Source organism: Lampetra fluviatilis, chromosome 20, assembly GCF_964198595.1.
Source record: "Lampetra fluviatilis chromosome 20, kcLamFluv1.1, whole genome shotgun sequence".
In the NCBI taxonomy this organism is placed as follows: Eukaryota; Metazoa; Chordata; class Hyperoartia; order Petromyzontiformes; family Petromyzontidae; genus Lampetra; species Lampetra fluviatilis.
The window spans coordinates 5750206-5770783 of NC_136294.1; the positions used below are offsets into that span (position 1 = coordinate 5750206).

General features: G+C 40.7%; 1 protein-coding gene across 1 annotated transcript in view; it reads left to right on the top strand.

Annotated features, from left to right (window-relative positions):
- NSMF (NMDA receptor synaptonuclear signaling and neuronal migration factor) overlaps nt 1–19760 on the top strand; it is a 39576-nt gene extending 19816 nt beyond the window's left edge. The window contains exons 9-15 of the mRNA XM_078865482.1: nt 1881–1964; nt 8021–8054; nt 10812–10882; nt 12738–12817; nt 13805–13907; nt 15191–15266; nt 16324–19760. Coding sequence (XP_078721608.1) covers nt 1881–1964; nt 8021–8054; nt 10812–10882; nt 12738–12817; nt 13805–13907; nt 15191–15266; nt 16324–16424 — 549 coding nt within the window. The 3' untranslated portion in view covers nt 16425–19760. The remainder of the gene's footprint in view (nt 1–1880; nt 1965–8020; nt 8055–10811; nt 10883–12737; nt 12818–13804; nt 13908–15190; nt 15267–16323) is intronic.
- The last annotated feature ends 818 nt before the right edge of the window (nt 19761–20578 follow it).

Genomic DNA, 20578 nt, shown 5'->3' on the forward strand with positions numbered 1-20578 from the left:
ATTGTGACCTTCGAAGGTGTGTTCCCCATTCACTCGCATTCCAGGGCAAGTGAGTTCAGATAGTTCACGTGTCAGATCGTAAATCTTACAATTTGGCAATATTGAACCGTATAGAATGGGCAGATATTGCAGTGGCTTTGAGTACAATGCTAATACACGTTTACACATTTGACGAGGTGGACTATCTTCACAATTGAACAACTATAGGCCTTGCACCAAACCTTTACTGAATTCGGGGCAATTATTTCAAGTTCTTTTTCAGTTTACAGGTTTTTTTATGAAGGTCTCATCCACGCAACTTCTAGTGAATGTGTACCTTGCTGAGCCAGGCTACATCATCATCATTATCATCTGCAGTGTTCACAGCTCTCAGTCCTCTATTCAGTCTGCTCAGAGGACAATCATCCTCCACCACAACATTCATCAGTCTGTCTACATTTAAAGTTTGGGCTTTACCAGATATCTCATCTGGCTACGCGATGACCTTGTTCGGTGTGAAAATTGTTCACCAGAGCCCACGCCACGGCAATGCTGCTGGTTGAAACCTGGCTGAATGGTGGTGGTGGTGGGGTGTCTGACGAGAACATGGTTTGTTAATCTTCTTGGTTCTTTCGGTAAAGTCACGTAGAATGGAAATAATAAAATAATAAAAATAAAACATAATAAAATAATTCTCACGGCGTTTCGGCCACAACGCAAGCAGCCGTCCTCAGGTGGAGAACAGGTCTGTCGAGAAGACAAGAGTCTGAATGGTTTGTTAATGTTGACGAGGCCTATTCTGCCTGCCACTGTGACGTTGTTGATGGATCAGCGATCACGTCACCTCTGCTAATACCCGAGTGGAGCCTTAGCTCTGTTCAGAGAGATGGTTGATCCAATAATTATGAATTTAGCCATGTGTCTGAATTCTGGTCAGTTGAACAACAGATACCTAATGTCACCATTTAACTTTCCAGCTGTTGGCCCATTGCCCAAGACCCTTCAGTGAACATTATGGTCATTCAGCCTCCAGACATAACCTCACCCCTTATCAAGTAATTAGACAGTGGTTAGAGCTATGTTGATAAAACTATACACCCACACACACTTGGTAGTATAAATATTTGATCACATCAGTTTAATCCCTCTAAATCTTAACACATGGCCAATGTGTTGAGGCCATGATAGATTAGTCAAGATTTGAGGAATCACAAACAAACGGGTGTTTGGGTGTGATTCATTAGAATGCTTCTGATATGTGCATTTGAAAATAATTCACGATTTTCGGTTATTGTGGGATTTTTCACATAACCCCAACATTGAACCGCTCTATTCATGCCACTGTCTGGTTGTATTTTTATAATGTGTGATATCTTTACGGACACCTTGTATTTATTTAGTTAAAACTGTTAAATGTTAAATTTTTTTTATCATTTAAAGAGGAACCATTTAATATTAAAGGCCTGAAAATTGCGTACACGTTTCATGTGGGTTACATTCCGACATCATGCCACGCAGGTTTGTAATTGTGCCCAAGGCAGCCCAAGCGTCTTCTCTGCACAATGTGCACATCCCTTCGTCCTGTGTTTGTATATTTAGAACGCCACGCAGCAGCAGCAGCATTCTGCTGTGTTGATCAATGTTGGATGCAGCCAAGCGATTTGCGCTAAATGCACTGCATGTTTTGTTTCATAATCTTTCCCATTACTGTCTGCTGCATTTAATGCGGCGTTTTATGCGACCCATTTGCATAATAAACAATCGTTTGTGTTGTGTTTGTTACGAGGGGCTTAAGCAGAGCTACGACATGTGTTGCTTTAAGCCTCAGAGAGAAGCAAGCCCTGAAAACAGTCACGATAAAAAAACACAATTCCATCTCGTGTTTTTTGTTCATCCCACAGCTGATTTCATCAAAGGTCCCAAAGGCCGAGTACATCCCCAACATCATCCGCAAAGATGATCCGTCCATCATCGCTATCCTCTACGTAAGTGACACTGCCGTGCAGTAGGTTGTTTTGAAAGCAACACAACATGAATCGGTGACTCGCTCACCTCCGCACGCCTCAGCAGACCACCCCAGAGGCTTGCCACAACACTCGCACATAGTGCTGATACAAGACCCACGGTTGGTTATGGACGCCGTGGGAGATGGGCGTAAATGCATACATATGTATGGACACATGCACGCCTACACACGCGCGCACACTGGGAATTGTACATCCACATGCACACCTACACACACACACAAGCATATATCCACATGCACACCCCCACACACACACGCAGAAGCGCATATTCACGTGGGCATGAAATCTGTTGCTTTAATACGTTTGACATTTCATTCATGTGAACATGTTTATCCATATGTACTGCTGTATTTTGTAGAGCACACAAATGTGGAGTGTCGTTTTAAAATACGACGTCAGGCCAATGTGACATTGTGTCTTGCTCTTGAAGCTTTCACTGAGACAAACACTTGGGCGCATAGGCACTAATATGAGATGAGAGGAGCCCCTGATAGCTGTCAAGCCCCAGTCTTTCTGCTCGAGTGACCTCAGTGACTTGAGTCATGAGCTATTGAATGGTGCTCTCGGCTACAGGGCCAGCTCAAAATACAACAGCAGATTTAGGTGTCGTGGGTTCAATCGAGGCACACACTAGAACTTGGAGGCAAGACGTTTTATTAACTAACATCACAAACTCTTAACAATAACGGGATAACGATATAGGCTGGTAACCCACCGTTCCTATACTTAACTATAAACACTCTTTGGTTCTTTCAGTAAAGTAACGTAGGTATAACATAAAATAAATTAAATCACGACGTTTCGGGCGCAACACAAGCGTCCGTCATCAGGTGGGACAACCACAGCAAGAAACAATTGCTGAAGTGGGCAAAAGGCTGCTGCAACAAGAGGCTATATAGGTAAGAGAGGGGGGTGAGGAGCAAGGGAGGAGAGACAGGGAGGGTGGGGGTGTGGGGTAGGGGGAGTGGAGGCTACAAGTAAGACAAATGATTTAATTTATTTTATTTTATACCTATGTGACTTTACCAAAAGAACCAAAGAGTATGGATCCGTGCAGTCACGAAAATCTAGATTCATAAACATTCGGGGAGATTTTTCGATTTAAAGCTTTCGTGACTGCAGGGATTCATCTTCTTGGTTCTTTCGGTAAAGTCACGTAGAAGGGAAATAATAAAAGAAAGTAAAAAAAATATATTTTTATTATTTTATTATTAAAGTCACGTAGAAGGGAAATATTAAAAGAAATGTTTTTTTATTTTATTATTTCCCTTCTACGTGACTTTACCGAAAGAACCAAGAAGATGATTCGGGGAGATGGCTATTTACACTCTGTATGGGACAACTACTAAACCGGACCAGGACAGCCAACACGCTGCCTGGGCCACGTGTGCGATGCCCAGAGACCGAGGATCACTTCTAGATTTGAAGCTTTCGTGACTGCAAGGATTCATATTCTTAGGTTTTTTCGGTAAAGTCACGTAGGTAAAATTTTTTTATTATATAATAGTAAAATAAAAAATAAAATAAAATCACGACGTTTCGGAGGCAACACAAGCTTCCGTCTTCAGGTGGAACAGTCACAGCACGATGGCTGTATCAAGTGACCACGAAGGTTTCTTCCTAGCCAGGACCAACCCCGGTCCTCCCCCCCCCCGGGGCTCGGATTTTATCCGCTGTGGCGTGGACAGGCCCCGCCCTTGGCCACACCCCTTTTCCAGATCCTTCTTGAGGGTTCAGGACCCACATCACGTGTTCCTCTCACCCTCACGGAAAAATTTTACAGGGCTGCACCTGTACCTTTGCTTTATTAATTCTAAAAAATGTTTTGAAAAAAGAATTGGCATTACAGCACACAGAGCTGCCCGCGAGAATAACTGGACATTTTGTCCATTAAAAAACATCGGGTGCTCTCCGATTCTATCTGTCTCAATGAGGTAATGGAATCTGCTGCCATCTTGAAGCAGGTATCTGCCTTCTTGCAGGCCGGGGTGGAGGGGGTCACATAAATAAATAAATAACGCACTTCCTGTGCCGATGAGGGGCCAAAAAGATCTGTCTGGCTCCCTTGGATTTCTTCCTCCAATTCTCTTGTCAAATGCTCATATAAAGCATTGATTTTTAAAACCAAAAAAAGATTACCATTTTTTTTCTCACATTCCCATTTTAAGGCCAAGCAGCCGTATGTGAAATGTAACCCAAAACATATTTGACATTTGGCAGTACTTGGCCCAAGTTTTCTTATTGTAAAGGTAAAAAGGTAAAAAAAAAATTAGTTCAAAAGTGATTGAACCTCAGGTTATATGGACAATTTCGCCGACTAAAAACATTTAAAGATGAGTGTTTAACATTACAATAACGCCCGAGGTATGTCAGCCAATTTCCCTGCTAATTTGTCTTTTATACCCTTGCTTAATGCAGCTGTGGAATATTTTCCATTAAGCTCCGGTATTCTTGCATTCTGCCGGCCCTTGCATATTTCAAGCGTTCACGATTTATGCTGGTATGGCTGAGCTCTCTCTAGACCACGGTTTGCAGAACTTTTGGCTCCAAGGCATCTCAAAATATCTGCACAACAAACCCCCCCCCCCGCGCCCGCACCACAAAACCTCACATGCTGAGCAATATAATCACGGCATGGGCCGCTGTGCTGTCTTGTTTGAAGTGATAGTTGAGTTGCGTGTGCAGAGGTTACATAGAACGCGCCGCTGAATGATCCGCTCACGAACAAGCACATTATAAGGGTCGCACTCACTACACACACAAAAGTGCTTGCCACAAATGAGCCGCAATGCATCACTGATCTCGTCAAGGAGCATAAACCATCATCACGCGAACTCCGGCCATGTTCGTTACAGCGGCTCTTGGCTCAGCCGTCGAACAAAGCCAGTCACTGCATCGCGAGCTTTCAGATCTGCTTTTTCAGCCGTCTGGAACGTTCTTCCTTCCGATATTGGGAAGCCACTGGAGCTATGCAATTTTAAATCTAGATTGAAGACTCACTTCTTTAGAGCTGCTTTTTCTGTTTAGTTTGTTGTCTTTCCCCCACACCTCCAATTAGCACGGTTGGCTACATGTGGTGCGAAAGAAGTTCAACACGCAGCACATACAACAATGTGGCGTGAAGGGACAGGTTTTAGATTTTCTCCGGGCAGGGCACGGGGTCATCGCTTTGGTCCACTAAACGTGGTTTTGAGAGTTCTGTGCTGCTCTTGGCTACTGGGTCAAATGTTCAGTGTTAAATGCTGACTTTCAAGTGAAATCCTTTATGTAGAAATAAGGTCATGCCAGGCATGTAATCAATAACTCTCGGTGACGTCAAACCAATACGCACGCACACATGCACTACGGAACTATTTATATACACAGATATCAAATATTTTTCTAAGTATTGTGCTATAATTACAGCTTACATCAATGTAAATAATGCATTACTTACACATGTCCCTAGTTATGGTATCACCGTGTAAACAATTGTTCAAATGCCTTTCCTGTAATGTGCAAAACATGCATGTATTTAAATCATTCGTATGAACTTTTTACAAAAATGTTGCAGTACACAAATCATTAGTTGGGTTTGCTTCCCAACCATGCATGCTCTCCAGTAAGCCCTTTAAATCTGGAATAGTAGAGCTTTCTGGATTGAGAGAAATAACCTTGCAAAGACACGACCGCGAATACGAGTACAATCCAGCTTTTCTGGAAGCCAAGAGTAGCCATCTGGCCAGTACAGCGTTAAATGTTTTATCGGTGCGATTCAAGGCAGGATCTCAGAAATTCTCTTTGCGATATTGATTTACCATCAATGGAAAAAACGGGATATGTATTTTTTGGTTCGGAAGCCCTACCCTGATCAGGTGCACCCTTACTTGAAAGAGCATGCGGCAATGTCCCAGTGCTAACGAGACAACTGCCGGCAGTGTCTAGGTGGAATTGTGAGACCTTTCATGCAGATAATACTATTCGCATTGCATTAATGTACTTGTGTATGTATAAATGCGTACAAGCCGTGTATCAATCCACTACTGGATGAAGGTATCCCCTACGTCGTATCAGTCATGGGGGGTTGTTTGTCCGTATCAGCAGACTATCTGGTGATACTGCTTTAGGCTGTGGTGCACTAATAACAAAAACCTCATCACATTCGTCTTTAACACTAAAAACAAGTACACAATAGGCAATGTATCAGGCAATGGGCCTTCTTCAGAGCACACAGAGAGGTCAGGGTGGTGTTGACATGCGTCAACACGTTGGTCATTGCGAGTTGGTGATGAAGGGGTGGCCTGGGAGTAGTTGGGATATCACTCGTGGCAGGTAATTAGACCTCACAGAGTAGGGCAGTAACCACTGCGCCACCGCATAACATTGCATTCACATAATAATAATAAAAAAACAAAATTTAATTGGGAATATTTAAACGAACTCTCGTTATCGCTTCCTCACGGTTGTGCTGTAAAATCACGTTCATTTTCAAGAATGCACTTGGCATCATTTTAATTGACAATTGCCACCATTAATTCATTTCGTGTCTACAATAGTAAGTCAGTTCAACCAATGGTGACCATTCGTGGGCCCAGGCCCATGCACGACCGGTAACGCCGCGTAGATCATCAGCTGTGCGCGCGCCTCCTCTTACAGACGACATCGGAGCTGATGATTTGTAATTTGCTCCAATGTCAACACAGATAAGAGTTGTGTTCTGGTCCTGGTCACGGTAGCACCACTTCCTGAGGCATGCTTAACAGCGGCCAACACCAATATGGAGGCAGTTGAGGCCATCGCCAAATTACTCCCGGTTCTAAAGAAAGCTGTCTCAAAGACAATGCATATAGTACCAGAGCATGTTTTCGTTTATATCTTCACAACAAGTATGTGTGGTTAAAGCAGACATGATTCCTTGCAAAGGGTTTTCTGTTTGGTGTTTAAAAAGCAATCCTACAATATGGATGATATTGGTCGCAAAAGCCTACGTGTGAAAATGTTTTAACATCTTAACACCTGTTTTATTTTCAGAAAGGGTAAAACCTATTCTTATATTTTGATACTGCCAAGAAAGGTCCCATGATGTAGCTGCTGACCCCGAGCTATAAATGCCCTGATAGTGACATTGTCTTTGTGCTGTTAGCATTTTGGCGTTCTCTGGTCGAACACTGTTTGAGACTAAGTTCTAATGAAAGCTGTCTCTGGTATGGACCAATCAGTTTCAAAGACAATGCATATATTACCAGAGCATGTCTTTTTTTGTATGTTCACCACACGTATGCGTGGTAGGTGTGGTTAATGCAGACACGATTCCGTGCAAAAAGGTTTCTGTTCGGTGTTTTAACATCTTAACACAACTGTTTTATTGCCAAAACCAATTCTTAAATTACCCACGGTTCTTTCTGATCCAGTAATACTTGCCACAATCAGCAAATTCGTAAACATTTGTGCTCTACTTTTTCATTGTAGTTTAGCCCTCCTGGACCACCTCGGGTTTTGATTATGCACGTTGATGTTACGGGACATTGCAGTGCTGCAATAGTGCTGGATCAACTGCAGGAGCTTTGAGATGGAACAAAGAGTAATGGATATTTAGCTTTTTTGGCGGCAGCAAACGAATCGCGAATTATGCTCGTAATTCACTTGTATACGTTCCACTGCCCTTACGCACTTCCATTATCTGTCTACCAGCACAACTAGTATCAAAAATTACACCAATAATTTTGAGGGAAGCAATGGGAGGGGATTTGGGGAAATTACAGGCAGACACGCTGTCAGCCTCAGGGCTCAGAGGATTGCACTGGATTCAAGCTTACCCGTCCGCTACAAATGTTTATTAAGTCCGGATTTGATAGCAATTCATATCTCTAGGCAAAGCCGCCTCACAGCAAGAGAACTTTCTATCATGATTATAAGAATTATAGGAGCTAAGGGCATTTTATATATATATGATGAGGTCAAAAAAAATTAATGACATTTGATGAAATGCAAAACATTTTTTTCTGAATATTTGTTTTTCTCTTTTCTATTTTTAGGACCATGAGCATGCAACCTTTTCTGACATTTTAGGTAAGTGCTGAAATATTTTTTCCATTCTTTTGAAAACGTATACAAATGCTCCATAAATTTCGATTTAAAGCTTTCGTGACTGCAGGGATTAAATATTCTTGGTTTTTTCGGTAAAGTCATGTAGAAAAAAAAATACAAATAAAACATAATAAAATAAAAATATAAAATAAAATAAAAATATTATTTTCCTTCTTTGTGACTTTACCGAAAGAACCAATAATATGAAATGCTCCATAATAGAGCTTTTTTGGGTTAGAGCGTGTTAATATAAATGTGTCGTTAAACCCGCCACCACCCGACACAGCCAATTAGTAAGGTTTGTCACGTAAACAGAACGTGCTAATTTGTTACTAGTACAGCAACAACTGGTGTGTTGGAGAGAAAATCCACACCATTTATAATTGTGATCTAACCCACAGAAACCTATATTATGGATGATATTGGTCGCGAAAGCCGACATGTTATACAAATGCTGTTGACGCATTTTAATGTGCTGTTCCATTTGCATCTAAGGTGTTCCAGCACTTCCTTGCTTTCCAAAACAAATCGTTATTGCGCTCGATAGATATTCGAGTTGGAGGGCTGTTTAATTTGTTCAGACAATTAACAAGGAAATTACATTTCAACACAATCACGGGTACGAACTAGGCACCGGAGACAAAAGAGGTCATTAAGTAGCTGCAGGCCAAAGTGTAGGTCATCGTACATCTTTCATCTCCATGTTAATTTGTGTTGATTGAACTTTTTTGCAAATACTCTGAAGCGGGCGGTGCAGCACCAGAATGCATACACTCCACGTGACGCTTCGCGCATCAGCTCAATCAAAACATTATTATATTTCCCTGCCTCTCTGCTTTCATGCACTGGCTTTTCCGTCATTTTGTTAAGCCGTAATCTGATGGTATTCAGAACATTGCTAGGCAACGGGCATTTACCCTTGCTGGTAATCTGGTGATAATCTGCCGAGCTTCATCGGATTACTGCATTTTATTTATTAATTTAAAATAGCACTAACAGCAATGCAAGGGTTACCACAAAATTAATTGTCACACTTCTATCCCTGTAACCTTTTGAATGATTCCTTCACATCTTGACATGGTTACATTTTGACATGCGGGAGAAATTTAAAGGACTTTTTGTTGTTGCAACGAACGAAGCGAGACATTCGGATGGCAGAATTCCTTCTCCAATGTGACAATGCCAGAACACTCACAGTCCATTTCAGAGTTCAAGTGGCCTGCGCTGGTCCATCATCTAAAAAGCATAAACCTGGCATTCTCAGATTTAACGTTTGGCACTCTGAAGGATTCTTTAAGTGGGCCACACATTTTGCAAACACAGTAGCCCCTAGCCAGGATGTTAACTCTCATTCCTTCTGATTGTGAGCCGCTTGTTCTACTGCTGAGTCACCCGACTTAAAAAAAATCTAGCTTTTCATGTTAGTTCAATATAAAATAAATATATATTTTTAAGTAGACGTCATTACTTTTGGAGCGCCTCTCACATATTAACATGATTGTAACACAATGAGTCAAGGGGTTTCTTATACTCTTAGTTTTTTTCGGTAAAGTCACGTAGTTAAAAATAAATAACAAAATAATAGTATAGAAATAAAAGAATAAATCACGTTTCGGGCGCAACACAAGCATCCGTCATCAGGTGGGACAACCACAGCAAGAAACAAATGCTGAAGTGGGTTTCTTATATTCGCCTGCCACCTCTGTCCATGCAGCGGCATACATGGGTTCTCCACTGTTAGTCGAACAACAGGACACATGAGGTGGGGTAAAGTGTGGGTACTGCCACCTCTTCCAACACGTGTGGCCAGTGTGGAAAGTAGGGCAACTACCCTCAAGGGGGATCTCGAGACCACCCTTTATATTATTGGACGCCCTTCAAGTCAACAGCCGCATAAGCGAAAAATTGCAAAACAAAATGCTACAGTTAAACACCTGTTATCGCACAAAAGTGGTGATTTATCTAAAGTGGTAGAGGTCGCGCAAGAACTGGCAAATGTGTGTTTCCACACAGATGTTCCATTCGCTCAGTGCCACCAGCCCGAGGAATCACAGCTCCCATGTGCCTGTGTGCGGGATCTCCGTAAAGAGTTGGTTAATTTCTGGACTTCTCAGTTCTTTGTCCCTTTAAAGAGATGGAGTTTACAGAAAGGGGTAGGGGGTTGACTGACGCGACATAGACTCCATCTCATTGAAGCAGAAGTTTTTATCCAATCAGAATCGTTTTCGTAATTATCACCTTTTAAGGTTGACGTACTATTTCATGGCCTCGGGTAGATTTTTTAGTAAAAAAAGTACGTGGATGTTTATTAAAATTACGAATGAATAATTGTCATCGTTCAGAAAATAACAAATGCAAAACTGTGGGGATGTATTTACAATATTAAGCAAACAAACACTTATTATTTATTTCAGATTTATATCCCAGGCAGTGAAAATTATGTCACCCGATTGTATTCCACTGCAGTATTTTTTTTCAAACTCGTTACTGTGGACCGCATTCAGTTGTTGACAAAATTGGCCAAAACTCATCACCTTGATGATTTACCCCAACATTGTTAAAGGAGACATTGATAAAATGCATGAAAATAAACTTTCATAACAAGTAGATGGGACTCCTTACATGTAATTGCATACAAGACATCATTATCCATTTTGTACAATTTACACCGCAATTGTGTGTGGAGTTGAAGTTCCTCTTATTTGTTGTCAGCATCGAAATGTTTTTGCTCTTTCATAGATGAGATAGAGAAGAAGCTGAATGAATATCGAAGAGGCTGCAAAATCTGGAAGCTTCTGATTTACTGCCAGGTGAAGCTTCGTGACGCACATTAATCATTTAACACGAGAGGAATTTCAGCCCAAATCATTACCAGTGCGACATGGCTGAAATGGACTTCAAGAAATCGTTTATTTACTTATGACTCAATAACAACCAATGACGTCTGGTCTAGTGCTATGTCTGGCATATTTATTGAACCACTGCACGGCTCAAGGATAGATTATTTCGTGTATGTTGTAATCCAGCACACAGTTCAGTGGGGAATTTTATCTGATTGCCATGCGGACAGAACAATCATGCACGCAGGCATTCTAAATGATATAAGAATACGGGATTAGTCATTAGCACAAGGATGTGATATCTGTTTACCCGGTGGCTTCATTATGCTACCATGTGCAAAGCTCATTTAAAATACAGGGCATTGTGTGTTTGAAGAGAGGGACAATTATAGTGGGTGGTTATTTTGGCCATGAAACTGCCAGATATTTACCTTCCAACTTGAAGGGCATCATAATATATTTATTATCCACAAAGTAGATGGCCAGCTTATAAAATCTGATTATGGAACTATCACGAACAAGGGTTGTTTTAACTCAAGGCATTGTTTTAATGCCTATGTTCATCACAACCAAAATGTGGTTCCTAAAACTGGACATTTATTTGGCTGACGATGTTTGCATTGTGTCAGTCGAGAGTCACATCATCATGAATATAATTAATAAATATTGTTATTGTATTCAATATTTTCAAACATTACAGTATTCATTTGGAATTTCAGAGGGCATCATGTTTGTGGCATCAGACTATCAGAAGCAATCACATTAATCGATAACTGTTCTTAAGAGTGTTTCAAAGATTTTATATTGAATATGTAATTTATCTTGTCAGAGTACAGGCAAGGCCAAGGAGCTGTATAATGTTTAATAGTGTGGATTAAAAACATTCATCGCATTGTAATAGTCTCTTGAACGCTTCGCAACTAAGGCTGAGGGCGTTCAAGTATTAGCTCTCTCTGTCTGTTTATCTATCCATCTTTGTTAATAATAATAATAACTTTTAGGTGTATGTCACGTGGTTCATGCAAATTACATCTCAGAATCGCTCACGAACCACAGACAAGCTCGCCGCATTGGCAAGATGTTAACTCTCTTGCCTAGGTATGCAGGAGGACTGTATATTTGGGCTTTGCGTGTTCTCCCCGTGGTTGTGTGGATTTTTTTGCGGATCCTCCAGTTTTTCCTTCCACATTTATAAACATGTGTTCAGAGTGTTTGAGTGCTATACATTTCTGCATGATAAGCCACTATGTTGAGCTATCATTTGTGGCCACTGGATCTTACCTGGTATCACAACGCTAAATCTCTTACATAAAATATGAAACGATGTTCAGCCATGGTACAAAACTCATGCATGTATGGGTAACATGGGGTCACGATAATTATCGTGAAGGTAATTCAATACATATTACATTTTGATGCAAAGTTGTGTTGCTATATAGGACTCACCAGACAGAAAACCTGGCTGTTGTGTGGCTCAGAATTTAACATTTGCATCATGAACTCTAAACTAATTGCACGTTGGAAAGTCTAACACAATCCTTGGACGTGAATGATTGTTTTTTCCCCATTGTTATTTTATGCTTTAACAGTGACCTTCGCATAATCTATAACCAGTCTTCAAGTATTCTACAGCAGTTTATTGAAGGATAACCTTTGCATTCACTTTGGCTCAATGAACATTTGTCGAATGTGTTACTAATTTTGCTCCATTTTTGTGGTCACAGACCAGACAGACACTCCGATGACTGTAAGTGGAGCGGATTGTCACGTGACACCTCAGTAACCCGATGTTGTGCTTCTGCTTCTTCTCCTTTTCACCACACAGGGAGGGCCCGGATACTTGTATCTGTTGAAGAATAAGGTGGCAACATTCGCCAAGCTGGAGAAAGAAGATGATTTAATTATGTACGTAATCAGCATTACTTAATTTATCTCCAACTTAAAATTGCCATTCTCCTCGTTGTGGAGAATATAAATAAGAGAATAATTCAGCAGGCATTTTCTCTTTCGATTTAAAGTTTTCGTGACTGCATGGATTCATCTTCTTGGTTCTGTCGGTAAAGTCATGTAGAAGGGAAATAATAAAATAATAAGAATAAAACATAATAAAATACAATTCTCACGACGTTTCGGCCACAACGCAAGCAGCCGTCCTCAGGTGAAGAACAGGTCTGTCGGAAAGACAGCGTCCGACAGACCTGTTCTTCCCTTCTACGTGACTTTACCGAAAGAACCAAGAAGAAGAGGCATTTTCTCCTTCATGAATTCATCTCTCCACATGCAAAAATAAAACGATTTCTTTCACAACCCATCATCCACACAACCTTCAAGGAGTGCACAGTTTCAGCATAATTTTCAGTGGGTTTGGGAGTTTCATAAATTTGCCATCTCCCTCGCTGCCTCCCAAGACGCTGGATTGCAGGCGCATACACGGGGATGAGCTTTTGGGCCGAGGGCGGAGGTCGCAATTGGGTACCCGATACCCGTACCCTACCCAATACCCGGCTACCCGTACCCGGCCGGGTACGGGTACGGGTACCCGTTTGCGACCCTGGTGCAGCCGGGTACGGGTAGACCATGAGTCACTGGTGAGTAACCGTTTGTCACTCATTTTTCAACGTCTTGTCTCTTCTCACAATTCAAGTTCCTAGAATCAACCCACCCGCGCCTGCAACATGGCTTCATCCCAGAGGTCGCAATCGGGTACCCGTACCCTACCCGATACCCGGCTGGGTACGGGTAGCCGGGTATCGGGTAGGGTACGGGTACGGGTACCCGTTTGCGACCCTGGTGCGGCCGGGCACGGGTACGGGTAAGGAATCAAAACCCGTTTGCGACCTCTGGCCGAGGGCAGTGACAGCATCTCTGGTGCTCTTTGGTGCCGTCGTGCAGGTTCTGGAAGTGCCTCGGAAGCTTGATGAGCAAGATCAACACCGAGCTCAACGTCGTCCACATTATGGGATGCTACGTGCTGGGCAATCACAATGGAGAGAAGGTACCGGCCGTGGGTTTTTTCCGCGTGCGAATTCAAATACCGCGCCACAAAACACTCGGAAAGGACGCTCAGACATCGCACCTCCAACTCGATGGCGACCGAGGTGGATGTGTCAAAAGGTCGGGATACGCGAACATCTGTACAAAAATTATACGTGCACACCATGCAACAGATGGGTTAGCGAACAAAAAATAAAGCAAAGACCGCTTTAAACATGGGAGAATGCTCGAATGCGCTTTTAGAAGTGAGCTAATGTATGCGAGATTAAGAACCCACTGCTGCGTGCAAAAAGGTCGGGATTTGCGAACATCTACAGATAGTGACGGGGACATTGTGCACAGATATTACAGCGGGTATGTGGCCGCTCAATAGGCGGGGTGCGGATATGCGACGTTGTAGTGTATTTTCCCTTCCATTTGTTGTGCACGCGGATGGCGACGGGAATTCTGTGGTGTCTTGGGGGAAGTAGTAAACCTGCAACTATCATATATTATTTAAATCCTTGCAATCAAGGAAAGACTTCGATTTAAAGCTTTCGTGACTGCAGGGATTCATATTCTTGTTTCTTTCGGTAAAGTCACGTAGAAGGGAAATAATAAAATTATAATAATAAAACAATAAATTTCTCGCGACGTTTCGATTGCAACACAAGCAATCATCATCATCATCAGGTGTGAAAACCACAGCAAGAATTTTTTTGAAAAAAGTGGCGGTTTTTTCTTGCTGTGGTTTTCACACGTCGTGATAATTTTATTGTTTTATTTTTATTATTTTATTATTTCCCTTCTACGTGACTTTACCGAAAGAGCCAAGAATATGATTCGATTTTCCATTTAGAAGTATAGTTTTTTACCTTGGCATTTTCTATTTGTAATGGATTTTAATAATTTACCATTTTATAACAAGGATTTTTTTTTCTATAACAGTCACTACTGAATTATATTTCCCCAATTTCTACTTATAATAGATTCACTGAGTCATACTGTATTGTTTGGACAGTGCATAAAGAATGTACGCATGTGTTTGCCTATTTGCATACATGATGTTTATTGAAAGGATGAATACTTTTTTATTCGTTCAAACACTTCTTCAAACTATTCTTAATCAAATAAACAGCATCATTGGAACAAAACAGTTAATTTTGAAACCTAGCGACAATCACCGATTTCGCATAATATATTTACCGATTCTTCGTTTGTTCAATAAGTGCTTTAATCACATTTCATGGACGCATGCCGCAAGTTAAAAATGAACGTGTTGTGTTTAACTTTTCCTGCCTGCAGCTGTTGGACAGCCTCAAGTCTATAATGGGGCCCTATCGGGTGTCTTTTGAGTCACCACTGGAGTTGTCTGCTCAAGGTGCGTGTTGAAGCTTGTTGATGCGCTTGTGAGCCTCTAACTTCTTATTGCTGGGCAATGGCCTTCCCATTCTCATGCGGTGCTTCCTCTCCAAAATAGAGGCGTTTTGGGTTAGATCGCGTAAATATAAATGTGCCGTTAAACCCGCCACCGCCCGACACAGCCAATTAGTAAGGTTTGTCACGTGAACAGAACATGTCAATTCGTTACTAGTTCAGCACAAACCGGTGTGTTGGAGAGTAAAATTCACAACATTTACAATTCGATCTTGATTTGAAGCTTTCGTGACTGCAGAAAATCCATACTTATTGGTTCTTTCGGTAAAGTAACGTAGGTAGAAAAATAAATCATAAATCTCGACGTTTCGATCGCATCACAAGCAATCTACTGCTGCATCTTTCTACCCGATGACGATTGCTTGTGTTGCGATCGAAACGGCGTGATGTATTATTTATTTTTCTACCTACGTGACTTTACCGAAAGATCCAAAGAGTATTAACAATTCGAGTGCGACGTTTCGCCAGTAATTACAACTGGAGTCATCAGGCGGACAGCCAGAGTTTATATTTACGCGATCTAACCACGAACATTTTTGGATAATATTGATGACGAAAGCCGACGTGTTAAACTGGTGCTTCGTCTGCTTTGTTTTTTTGCTGTCCAGTAGGGAGTGGCTTTTGAACTCACTCTGCGATTTCCCCTCTCTGCCTCTCTCTTCCTCTACAGCGTTCTCTTTTGTTCTCCGCTCTGTAGTTAATTGCGTATATCTCTCAATACTGAAATACCAATTTTACACGTATTGTTAACACTGGCTAAAGGTTTATTTCGCAGTCAGCAGTACCACTTGCGAAGCTATTTCATGAATTAAAATGCATAGATGCGGTATAAAATTAATGTGAAGTTAAAACCACCAAAAAGGTTAAAGAAACATTTTTGGTCAGCTTCATACTACGTTAGCACCATGCAGTTTCAACTTTACAAGTCACCATATACTGCATTAAGATATGTTGGTTAAATTAATAAATGTATCCCTTTTTTCTTCATTTTGTTTTCGCAGGCAAGAAGATGATAGAAACTTACTTTAGCTTTCGTCTTTATAAGTTATGGAAGGCTCGGCAGCATTCCAAACTTGTGGATGATTTTGACGAAATCTTATGAGTAAACGTCCAGTGTCGAAGCAAGAGATGGAACCACTGAAGGGGTTTGAAGTTTGAAAAGGAGGGAAAAGGAGAGCGCTTTTGCTCTGTATCCGTCCTCAATGAAGGTAGTTTTGTGGCCATGGCGGCTGTTGTATGTGCTCTGATGAAATTCACACCCATGCACAAGAGAAAGCCAAGCCTTAGGCCTACGTTTCTCTGCCTCGTGTCTCTTTTTAAGGTAAAATGCACATAGAATGCCCCGGAGGCATGTGCAATTTGTATTGAACATCATTGCACCAAAGCAATTGGCGGCTGGGATTTTTAGTGTGAAAACATTTAAGGAGCTTCCTCGGCCATTTGTTTGTGTGCCACTCAGAGCATCGTCCGGAAAGTGGGGCCTTTAAAGGCTACGAAGTATATTTGGAAGGTCGTTGTGCATACCAGCACACAGTTGGTGAGCAGTAGATTGCTTTTGATGGTTTTAAAGACGATGGCACTGGTTGACTTTCACGTGGCATATAAGGCATGGTGTTGAAACGTGCTGTTTAATGTACATTTTGCTACACCGTTTTTAAATACACGTTACACTACACTTAAGACACTGTCGTTAACACAGACAAAAACTACTGTTGTTGCTGCAGACAGAAACATTTTAATTTTGTGTCGCATTTACAAAAAAATACATTGGTATTTTACGTACTAAAAATACTTTAACGGAAAACGTAGGAGTATTTGTATACCGCACATTTTAGTGAATGGATATTGCACAAATACGGTTGTTTGTAAGAACAAAAAGATCTAAGCCCCGTTACAGACGTCTTGCGCAATTAAGAATTTTCACTTTTCAAAATTGTTGATGTGCATCTAAAATGGCACCGCCCCAATGACATATCTCATGGCAATAGTTCTGTTGACTTGTAAAAAAAAAAAAACCTCTTATGAAATGGATGTGCCTTTATTTAGTTTATTACTCTGGAAAATAAATATATATTACGCTTTAGCGATATTTACCAGCAAAACTAAGGCATGTTGTCCTCCCAGTTGAGCCGACAAAACAGATGCAAATCATTTGATTGTTACGTTTGTTTCATTCACCTGCAGTTGATGTGCAACTCCGTTTAAACATTTAATATCTTTATAGACGTGCATTGTAAACTATATTGCCTATCGTTGTAAACACGTACACGCAGATACTCTCCTTTATCACACTTGTCTCTCATTAGACACAGACTAAGCATAACATAATATTGCTTGGCATGGTTATTTATTGAGATCACTTAACTGGTAGGCAATATTGATATACTGTATCGTACACACATTTCACTTCGACTTCCTAATGGGTCGAGTTTGTCATTTAGCAATTCTTAATGTTATGAAGTCTGCTGCTGATGTAATGCAGCAGAACAGTTTATATTGTTATTTAAACATCATCAGAAGTGTGTCATTGTCAGGATAACTTGTACAAGTCTCCTGAGATTAATGCCTGATCTTTTGTAAAAGTACATAACTTAGCGAGATGATTTTTGCCTTTGAAGGAGCTGTGATGTATAATGATCTATTTTGTGCTTTAATTGCCTACTCGAGTTTATGACAGAGTGCTTTCTTGTATACAGATCCTCCGTAATCACACACTTTCTGTGGCTGCATATTTTTACGATTGCTGGCAGAAGTCATCATGCGCAAGTTTTGTGTTATATATTCTATTGAAACATGGTTAATGAAAAGCACAAAATACTAATTATGGTAATAAATACAGTACTATATATACACCTGTACCTATACCTGTTTTTCGTAATTTTATCCATATTAGGCAAGCTAGCATTCCCATGATGCTTATGAACGTAACACGGTTATTGTTAAGTAATACTTCAGAATTTAACGTTTTATTGCATAGTCACGAAAAGTGTGTGTTAGGTGCTGAGCACATAACAGCGTTGCTTTTTAAAGAAATGCTGTCGTTAGGTCTGAATATGCGTTGTGGTTACAGTTGGTTAACTTTGAGTGTAGCGTCATGAATTGGAAACCATGTCTGCAAAGATAATTCAATTGAACTACACCCGTGAAGCATTACAATTGTTAAAGCAGATCTCGAATGTGCAGGATGTAACAGTGGCTGGCCCTAGCGTTGCCACCAATTTTCACAGACAGTGTTTCTCAGCCAGCCTAGATCTGTCAAAACCGTCAGTTTAATACCTCGGCTTTCGAGACCAATAATACCCACAATATCGGGTTTACTCTCCAACACACCAGTGTGCTGTTGTGTACTAGTAACAGATTTACACGTTTTATTTACGTGACAAATCTTACTAATTGGCTGCGTCGGGTGGTGGCGGGTTTAACGATACATTTATATTTATGCGATCTAAGCCAAAACTGTGTCCAACACACGTTCGATAACAATATCACCAGATATCCGTACAAATCAAAGTTCTACGCCCCAAACACGAATGCCTTGTCCAGGGTTTCTTCAGGTCAAGGGCAAAACAAAACAGCGGCAACCCATAGTTGACATTCATGAACATCATATTTCTACTCTTAGTTCTTTCGGTAAAGTCACGTAGGTAAAAAATGAAATAAAAATTAAGCAGCAAATCTGGCTGTGACGGTCCCACCTGATGACGGAGACTTGTGTTGCCTCCGAAACGTCGTGATTTTATTATTTTATTTTTTATAAATTTTAATTTCATTTTTTACCTACGTGACTTTACCGAAAGAACTAAGAGTATGAATCCTTGCAGTCACGAAAGCTTCAAATCTAGAATCATATTTCTAAACAAACAAAAATAAACCTTGACACATTTAATGAACAGAAATGCAACTGATTAATGTAACTTTCAAACGTACAATAATTCGTAGAAAGTTTGTCAGATGTTAGCACTGTATTTAAGTCTTCAAAAAGCCTACGAACTAGACCTGAAAGACTAAATGATTCGTAATATTGATACTTTTCACTTCCCAGCATCGTTTGTGGGTTTTTTTTTACTTACAAACATCGTGTGGCTACAACGTTATACATGCTTTAATTTTTAATCGTGGCTGACGAGGAATGAAAGGTCAACGAGAATGGGAAATGCTTGAATCGTATTTTATTTTTTAAATCACTTCCACCGCTTGTGGTAACACGGAGCACAGAGTGTTTCCCTCAATGTTAAGAAATAGCAATATTTTACCTGTGAATTATCGTTTGTATAATGAGTCTGCTGGATTTATCGCCTGGGTCATTGGTATGGTTTTTGGAAGAAGAAAAAACCCCGATGGACTGCGGAGTGCTGTTTTGAGGCCTAAGGACATGCAGATGCCTGTTTTCAATTGTTTGTTCAATTCTATTGTAATAAACATTGTATTTCAAATTGTTCGAACCTGTGCTCAGCGAGTACCGTTTTTTCCCCTGTGCATCGTATTCTGGATGTTTTAGCAACGTTTAAGGACCATAGACAAAATAAGAGTGCGCTAATTCACAGCTATCAGCTGTATTTATCAAATGCAAAGCTATCATTTACAGTCAACGTTTATGCGTGAATCAAACAATGTAAAAACACAATCATTGAAAGTCGATTGCAAATCGCTAAACCCCTTGCAATTGATCATTTCCCCTTTTTGAACATAGCAAATGTACTTTTTTATGATGTGTGCCAACTGCACTCGGAAGATGACAATCTATCACAGTACTTGTGCTCACAATAGCTTAGCTAGAAGTGCCGTTAAGACATACATTTTCACTTACATTAAGCAGCAAGTATGAGTGGTTTCAAGTCTGTGCATAATAACGAGTCGCGTGCATGCACTGGGACATCCATGGCAATTCCAATTGTCATTGGTGTGCAAAAGAGCTAATCGTTCCAGAAGTGTGAAACAAGGCAGAATGCCACATTGCCTGCTGCACTCACTGGCTTTCTCAACAGATCATTCACTTTTTTTTTAGATTTAAAGCTTTCGTGACTGCAGGGATTCATCGTCTTGGTTCTTTCGGTAAAGTCACGTAGAAGGAAAATAATAAAATAAGAAAAATAAAACATAATAAAAAAATGTTTTATTTTTATTATTTTATTATTTTCCTTCTACGTGACTTTACCGAAAGAACCAAGACGAGATCATTCAATGTACCTGCATACACCAGACATTGGATAATGCAGCAAAAACCCAACATGTTAAAAGAAAAAATATATACAATGG